General features: G+C 42.5%; 1 protein-coding gene across 2 annotated transcripts in view; it reads left to right on the top strand.

Annotated features, from left to right (window-relative positions):
- Positions 1-4,281: 4,281 nt before the first annotated feature.
- Positions 4,282-8,980, top strand: part of cpne5a (copine Va) — a 54,590-nt gene continuing 49,891 nt past the window's right edge. The window contains exons 1-4 of one of the 2 annotated variants that reach the window (XM_088368727.1): positions 4,282-4,351; positions 4,927-5,042; positions 6,223-6,423; positions 6,517-6,656. In XM_088368727.1, the coding sequence (XP_088224853.1) occupies positions 6,544-6,656 (113 nt within the window). In that variant the 5' untranslated portion in view covers positions 4,282-4,351; positions 4,927-5,042; positions 6,223-6,423; positions 6,517-6,543. Of the gene's footprint in view, positions 4,352-4,926; positions 5,043-6,222; positions 6,657-8,980 lie in introns of both variants that reach the window. The other variant, XM_088368728.1, reaches the window with a different exon arrangement.

Genomic DNA, 8,980 nt, shown 5'->3' with positions numbered 1-8,980 from the left:
GTTCTTGCATGGACTGTTGAGCTCTGCATTGTTTGCTTGCACGTGCCTTGGCATTGGCTGTGCCCTGACTTGACCCCAAGGACAAGTGCTACAGGAAATGGATGAACAGAATATTTTCTTTTCAATATGTATGTACCAATTGCTCTGTCTACCAACAGACGGCAAGGTGGAGCATTTGTGATGAGTGGTGCTGAACTGCTCCTGGTGGATCTGGCTCAGCAGCCCCTCGCCGCATCGTTGTGTGGGAGGAACGCCGCCATTACGCCTCGCCGGCTGCACCTGCTTCCAACATTACCTCTCGCACGTCCGTGGGCGAGCATTCATTTCCGGCCGTACTCGCACACGGGGGATAATTGTGATGATTTGTATTGATATGGCTCTGGGAGAAAAGTGTAACCCTCTGGCCCAGGATAGAAAGTAAACTTTGATCAGGGAGGCATCACAAGCAACATATTTGCGCGTTGTGCTACATGTATTTAAAAATCCTTTTAAGTGTTGATAAAAGCATCCAAACAGTTCTTTTGTGGAGTAGCAGAGGAGCCGCCGTCCCGTGATGATGACGATTACGCGAGGCCTGGAATGGAAGATTCCCATTTAATTTATTTCCTTGCATTGATTTTCCACCCAGTGCTTCTTGCTTCGGCAACTTGCCGTTTCTTTAACTCAAGAGCCCAGGAAATTTCTCGCAACTCGTTACGGCAAAATCAAGCATGGAGCTTGGTGGAAAGAGCCCGCTCTTGGAAAGTGCATGCGTGTCATTTTTGAATTGCTGACCTCATTTTTTTTTCAAAATGATTTTGTTCTGCTCTCATTTTTTTCCTGAATAATTCCTGAATGCTGTGCTTAAGGTTAGTTGTGTGTTTCAACCATCAGAGAGCATATTGATAACCTGTGTTAGAAGTGTTCAAGGGTGATTGTGACATACCGCTGTAAACAAAAAAACGGAGCGAAAGTGTGGGTGTTTCCATTGGGAAAAGAGAAATATGGAGAGATTGAAAGAGGCAGCGTGGGAGACAGGGAAGGATAGAGAAAGAGAGAGGGCAGACAAGGTGGGAGAGAGGAACGAAGCGGCACAGGACTACATGTGGAAAAGAGGAATATGGATGCATCTAAAGCATGGAATGGAGAGAAAAGGAGGGGAATGGGGGAGAGTGGGAGAAAAGGAGAGGTAACGAGAAGGAGGGCCAGTGGATGAGAGGGGAGTGGCAAGGTAATCATTCTTGAGGGAAGGTCTAATGGAGAGAGAATGGGGGGAAGAGAGATGGAAAGAGAGAGGATTAGAGACTGGGCTGGATAGATATATGGGAAGAGAGAGAGAGCAGAAGAGTGGGAGGAATAGAGAGGGGGACAGAGAGGAACATCACTCAGGTGGGCTTCCATTGCACTCAGAAATGCATAAAATCCCAATTGTGCAAAAGCAGACTGGTCAGAAATTTTGAAAAATCTCTCAAATATTACAAAAACGTTTTGATGTTTTTATGAGATGTTTCATGAGATGTAAGTATATATTGCGTTTTGGGATTTTCTCACAGCAAGGACCGCTGCTGAGGACCAGCAGGGAGTTTCCCGCAGCTGAGTAGAGACCGCGCCACTTTTGTCCCAAGCCTTTCCAGGCCATCCCTGTAGGGGCCATGTGGGTCACCGCATGGGGTGATACTGAGCGCCCCGAACCTTATCTTCAAGGCCATCCTGGAAACCCTAAATTGACATTTCCTAGGATCATTTCACAGCTAGAGCTTGGACTTAAAGTAGAGCAAATTGCACGTGCTGATTTCGACTTTAATGCAGTAGTGGCTTACCAATAGAAGACGCTGCCCCTGCAATCACAAAAATAAAACATGAAATCACAGCAAGGAGGCTGACAAAAACAATCACATCTGCATTTCTTGAATAATATTCTAAAAACAATCACATCTGCATTTCTAAAATAATATTCGGTGGCACATTTGAATGTGCGCCTTTGTCACTGACAGTGCCTGAGGCAGAAGTATCTCTAACATAGCAAAACAAATATATTGCATTTCACTCACTGGGACCAAACGATGCACGTGAGAGGAACTATAGTTATAGAGTGCCTTTAAAGAAAAACAAAATGCTTTCTGAACATTAAAGAACAAATAAAAGCACAAATATATGACAAACTGAAGTAAAAAGGAGTTAATAAAACTAGACAGTAAATTCACAATAACAGACTAAAAGCTATTTAAAAGCCAAGCGCATCCTTGAAAGGGATTTAATGATTAAAGTGTGTGTGTGTGTGTGTGTGTGTGTGTGTGTGTGTGTGTGTGTGTGTGTGTGTGTGTGTGTGTGTGTGTGTGCGTGCGTGTGTGTGTGTGAGTGTGTGTGTGTATCCCACAAGGTGAGGATATTAATGATCACCTGTCAATCATATATCATTATTGATCATCATTATAATGATGATTAATCCTGCAAGCAGCAACGACCTGGGCATGTTGCGGCCCCTCAAAAGGCGATTCGTTTGTTAGCGACGATAAGAACTTCCCTGGCATCATGAAATATTTTGCAACTCACTCACTCACTCACTCACTCACTCACTCACTCACTCACTCACTCACTCACTCACTCACTCACTCACTCACTCACTCTCTCTCTCTCTCTCTCTCTCTCTCTCTCTCTCTCGCTCTCTCTCTCTCTCTCTCTCTCTCTCTCTCCCTCCCGGCCTTGTCTCATCAAATTGTGCAAGCTTTTTTCTCCTGCAACGCAATCACACTTTGAAGATCATCAGACTATGAAAAATGATTATTGCGGCATGCATGACAGTTCTTCATAACTTGCTCCTTATTTTTTTAATCTTTTGGTGTCTGCGGGGTGGTGGGGATATGAACCGTTGAGTTACTCCTGTTGTACGTGTGCGGCATTTCTATGTGAGTCATTGTCATCACTTTATTTCAACCTTATTAAATGTTGCGCAATTGCTTGAAGTCAAATTTGAACTTTTCGTATAATCAGTGACAGAAACCACAATTAAACACTCTGGTCCTCACCGTTGCATGTAATTCAAACCTCAAGATTTAGAATTGAAAAAGTCTTTTAGATTTGTGGTAACAAGTCTGCAATGACCAAGATGATTCAAGCTCATTCAGTTGTACCCAAAAGTGAAAAGTGTTTCCAGCTCAGCGCACATTTTATATTTTGTTGATTTAACTCAGATGATGAGGAGTCATATTGAAGCCGCTGAGAATTACCTTCAAACCTGAAAATCATGTGGATGCTCCACAGGAGTGTCATGAACAGAAGCGATTTTTTGTATCGTTGCCGTGACAACTGTAGATCGACTTTCTTAAGTTGATGATGCACACACCTTCAGAATATCTGCAGGGGTGCACCACCATTCAGGAATTCTGACTCCATAACAATGAGGTTAACATTGCCTTGAAGTCCGTTAGCTAAATGCTAAAACCAAATGGGAAATGACATACATGGGCTAATGAATAACAATTATTTGGCAGACACTTTAAGCAACACAAACGGTGGAGCAACCCAGGTGAAGGGACAACATTTCTATACATTTCATTGGGGATTGATGATTTTATATACAATTGAGTAGACATGTGACAACCTATTTGGAAAAGGTTAAAGATTTTCAAAAGCATCTGAAGGTCCGTATGATTCTCACGATGCAGGTGTGCATTCAAAACGACCATAAAAACATTGTCCAGCTCTTCCCCTCACTAATTTCCAGCACAGAAATATATGCATTTATCACATCCAGCCTCGCTCTGCGTTTTTTTCCTCCAAAACCCTCCAGAAACTTTCGCTGATCCAGAACTCAGCCGGCTGCCCCGTCCTCCAAAACCTCCACTTGCTCCTGATTGGTTAACGCACAAACTTCAAAGTCTTTCCTCTCAGCTTCAAAGCACTTCATCCTCAGGCAGCTTCCAATGTCACTGACCTGCTACACCACCACACAGCCTCCTCTCTTCTGATTCAAACTTTTTATCCTAGGGGTTATCTCTTTTTTTTAACACAAACTACCACTTCAAATAAATACTTGGGCTTTCTTGGTACCACCAGATGAGCACTAAAGTAAGAGAGCATATTACACCCAAGCTAATTGAATGTGAATATTATGGGGGTAAACGTAGAGTGGTGGTATACCGAACCGTTATTAGAAAACAAACAGTGGAGCAACACCTGTAAACAGACAATACTCAATACTCATATATATTTGTGTAGTTATATTGTTGAGTCAAAAGCAGTTTTGGCCTCTCTCAGTGCACGTTTTTATTTAGACACAAGAGGGTGACGTTGAGTGGGTTCTATGGGCTGTAATAAGACCAACCCGGTGCACCTGTGGACAGCTTCCACCAGGTAGAAGTTGAGCAACCAGGTAAGCTGGTTAGGACTGTTGGTGCATGGGGAAGGCAGACCTGCATTGTTGAGTTGTATAGCAGTGCTTTCAATACCTCAATTTCATTTACATGTAAATTCATTGTGCTTTTAAACAGTCTAATCAATTTCTCAGACACTACATTTAAAAGACTACCTTGTAAGTTCATGTGATTGATGAAGTTGAAGGACCTGTATATAGTTTAAATGCATTTTTTGTTTTTGTTTGTTTCCTTGTTTCAAGGTTTTCAATCTGTTTCTGCATCTGGGTCTTAATAAAGACAATGAACTGAGTTGAGCCTACGTATTTTTAGTTGTTTTTTTATTACATTTCTTGGATTCTCTGAGTTCTGCAGAGGAGATGAGAAGACCTGTGGAAAATATTTGTAGCTTGGTTTACCTCAGGTTCAAAGTTTCCAATGGGAATAAATACGTGCTTTTGCACCTTTTGAATTTGGCACCATGTCTGACAGTGTTCAGCTTCTGCCTTCCACTGTGCTCCTTGTCAAAACAATTCTACTCACATGGGCTATTTCTTAGTGGGAATTCGACTTGCTTGTCTGCTTTTTTTTATAGGTGCCTGGACCCAAAGATCTTGAGATCCTCTGCACTACATGGCTTATCGAGATTCTTCAGACCTGTCACAAATAGAGGTGAAGCCACTCAACATGGGCTTCAGTTCAAGGTTGAAGGTAGATGAATTTCCCATTCCGTTGATGAAATGAGCCCATTCATTTGCCTCCTCATCCAATTATAACCCAAATGTCAATCAGCACCTTTGCGGTGCCGCGTGTAAAATTCTGCGGCAATGTTCTTGCTAGCCTCAGAGCTGCAAAGCCGACCTTAATGAGAGGGAGAAAAAAAAGAACATTACTCTTGATTGTTCCAACTATACAAAAGAAATGTGAAGCTGCGGAAGTGTTAAAAGTGTTAGATGTCCGAGCTGTACCAGCAGCAGCAGCAGCAGCAGCTTTAATTCGAGTACCTGTGCTTAAACCCTGTAAAGGAGACTTATTAGGTATTTTTTTTCCACTATTAAAGAATTCACAGGTTAACGTTTTTGATAACATATCGCTTTTCCTGCATAGCCGCTTAAATTTCATCCAAAACAAAAATGTGAGTTGGACATTTGTTTCTCAGATAACACGTGCACCTGCACTGTTCTTATACTAGTGTACATTTATTTTGAAGGCCTGATGTTTGACAGGACGTCTTGCCAATGTAGCTCCAACTTGGGTCAACAAGTGTTAGTCAACAAGTGTTGACTTACAAAGATAAAGTTGAAAGTTTTGTGCCCAGATTTGTCAAAGTTGCAGTGTGGCATATGTCTTGCTCTCTGTTGGACTTTCATGCATAATATGGTTCCAAGTGGCAGCCATTTTTTAGATTTCAAAAAAGAACTCAACTCGGTAAAGTTTGAAAATGGCTTGTCCCTTACTCCTCCTCCCTGTTGGGTTCAGTATAGCATAAAGAGTCCTCATAAAGTGACGTTCTTTTAAAATGTTTTAAATATTTTTGTCAACACTGGGTGTCTGGAACGGATTGACTGAATTTTAATAATTTCCTGTGCCAATACTGATTTGATTTCCCGATCATTTAGTTTTAGACAGACTTTCTAGGGCTGATTAATCACGACCCTAATGAGCCTGTTTTATTGCTCAAAAAATGTTATTGGTCGAAAAACGTCCCCTTTCATTTAACATAATTTGTGAGATAAATTCACATATGCAAAATCACTTTATAATTTACTTACTGTCTGTAGAATATTTCCCATTTAATCCATGGACAAACAAACATGAGCAAGATTGCGCAATTAATTCCCGTAGCACATTTCATTCCATCCTCTCATATTTATGTTCTGTTGATCTGAAGCCCCGCAACGATGCACGCGCGAGCGGATCGATTGCATGGATGAGCGTTTGCATGCGTGTAAGGGAATGCACGTAGAAGAGGAGGAGGAGGAGGCGACGGTGGCAGAGAAGAAGGAGGGTGGAGTTCGCAGTTTGCGCTCCTCCACCGGCGCACCTCAGCGCGCATTCGTCGCCTCCTGAGCGTTCCCATGCAGAGCTTGATGTAAGCCCGCCGCACCCGTCAACTTTCCAAGCGCTTTTTCTTCACTTCCACCAAGCTTAGCCACCCCGGATTCCAACGCTCGACCCCGGGCAGCCTGGGCTGGTGCTCCCTGCCAGCAGCATGGAGGGTGACGTGATGGATAAAGTGGAGACCACGGCGACGACAGTGTGCGACTTGGACCCGAGCAGTGGGAGCATCCCGGCTACCAAAGTGGAGATCACAGTCTCCTGCAGGTGAGGGAATGCATGCGACCAATCAAATGCAATTTAAAAGCAAACATAACTCTGCATTTGGTGAAGCTCTGATTATCATTTGATTGTTAAATATGATACATGACTGTAATGTCATTTAATTCAATTATGTTTGTTTCACATCGTTTGCAAAATCTGTCTGTAGTATTCACATTTTCAATTTTGGGTGGTTGCGGTTTACGCATTTAATTGCAATATTTAATCATTTTTTTCAATTGCAAGATTTTGTTGCGACTTAGAAATATGGACACATAAAAACTGGGATTGAATGTCTAGATTCCTGACAACAAAACAAAATGTCACTGGCAGAAAATGAGTATTTTTCCACATTTTTTGCATATTCATCATTTGATTGCATTATCATTATTTGATTTGCAAGATGTAACCATTTTTTTAAATGAGCGTCTCCAAAATGTGGTTTCTCTATTTCATCAATTGTGTCAAATCTGAGCAGTTCAAAGTTTTCATTGCAATGAATATTCAGTCATTTCTTGGTCATATATTTAATCGTACCCAAGATGTGATGGCAGTATGTCATCATTTTTTTGGTCAAGAATATTAGCATGTGGAAGAATTGAGGTCAATATTAATTAATTTTTTTGCTGTCATCAAATTCAGCACTACTCTTATACAACGCTCGTGTGCGCGTGCATGTGTGTTTGGGTGACATCGACTGTCTAGTTGCTTCTCGCCAGGTCAACTCCCAGCAGCCCCCTCCCCCCCAGGGGATGGGGTCATAAGTGCTTCACAAAGGCTGGGAAGCATTTGTCACACAAGCTCAAGTGCTTAAATTGTCCATCTCTCATGCTCAATTCTGTCTCCGCAAAGGCCCCTCTTCTGAATACAAGCTTGCGTGCTGGTTGCTCAGGGTGGGGCAGGGTTGCCTGCGACCGCTTCTCTGCATCTTCGCATCGCTTGCCGTTTAAGACATTTTAGCTTGGTGTACTCGCCGGGCTACGACGACGTGTTCATTATTCATTCATAGATCCATTATGGATGAGTTTCATTTCACGTATGAGAGAGACACGCAAGAGAAGTGCAGAGAATGAGTGTCACACCTTCCTCCATCTCCATTGGCCTCTTGTTGTTCATCTCACCGCTTACCGGTGCAGCTTCCTGACTTTGATTGAATTGAGACTGTGGAAACCTGCGGGGAGTGGTGAAAGTGTGTACGTGCGTGTTTGTGATCAACGGTGTGCATGCATGTGTGTGTGTCTGTGTGTTTGCGCGCATGTGTCTGTGTGCGTCTGTGTGTGGACTTTGTCAAACTTCTGGGGAATTGTCATCACTGAGCTCCGATCAGAAGCAGTTAAACTCGGCAGATGGGCGAATCTTAATTGTGAATTGTATTCATTCACTTATTAATATGGGCGGATGATGGTGCTAACATTTGATCAAAAGAAGGCACTTTCATGGCTGGAGAAAAAAGAAAGAATAAACCGCACGCAAGAAATAACCATATGTATGATAAAGTGAACAGGAAGTCAGTCTCTTTGGTTTTGAAGGCCACTCTGGCCAAGTTCCAAGACTTGTAATTTGGCAACTCCTACAAGGGAATCCACCCAAATGAATTGGAAGCAGCTATCCAACAGAGAGGCAATGCCTTTTAATGTAGCTGCCACATGGTCTTTGATTTTCATTATCAAAAGGAGGTTGGAGGCCCCTTTCTTCACTGCTCACTCATGCAAAAGTAGTGTTGAAAGAAATTAATGTTGTCATATACAGTAACAATAGTTCAAAGAAAATGTCAGTTGCTGTAGATTTTGCACAAACCTGGTGGTGAGTAGCAGCTAGACCCTTCTGATGCACATTTATGTGTCATCAATCCCCCCCTGCCCACCATCATACATAAACTTGTGATATGTGTTGATGGCTCCAGGCGCTGTAGGGCTGCAGCTCCCTTGTTTGTCATTAACGACTCTCCAAACAAAGACTTGCTTCTGGCCACACTTTTCCAGGATAGAAAAATAATTTCTGCTGCCTGTGAGCTGTGTGAGATTGTCTGATTCAGACTCCAGCGCAGCAGCTCATTTCCACACAGGTCAGACCTCTGGGGAGCAATGCAAGACACTGCAAAACTCGCACACACTACCGTGATGCCATGAGATATTTTCAAGATACGAGCCATTATTCGGATGTTTTTATTGGTTGGATTTGCGAGCAAACCTCAATTCAATTTACGCCAAGCAACAGTTTGGTAGGAAAGAGGCTTAAAGATCTTTAAGACCACATTCAGTTAAAGTTAACTGTAAAACAAAACATAAAACAAAGACAATTACAGACTGTGTATTTAAATCTACTAGCTT

The sequence above is a fragment of the Syngnathus floridae genome, chromosome 2, assembly GCF_059516105.1.
Source record: "Syngnathus floridae isolate MCC-2025c chromosome 2, RoL_Sflo_1.0, whole genome shotgun sequence".
In the NCBI taxonomy this organism is placed as follows: Eukaryota; Metazoa; Chordata; class Actinopteri; order Syngnathiformes; family Syngnathidae; genus Syngnathus; species Syngnathus floridae.
The sequence above is the reverse complement of the archived record's forward strand: the minus strand, read 5'-3'. Positions and strand labels throughout refer to the sequence as shown.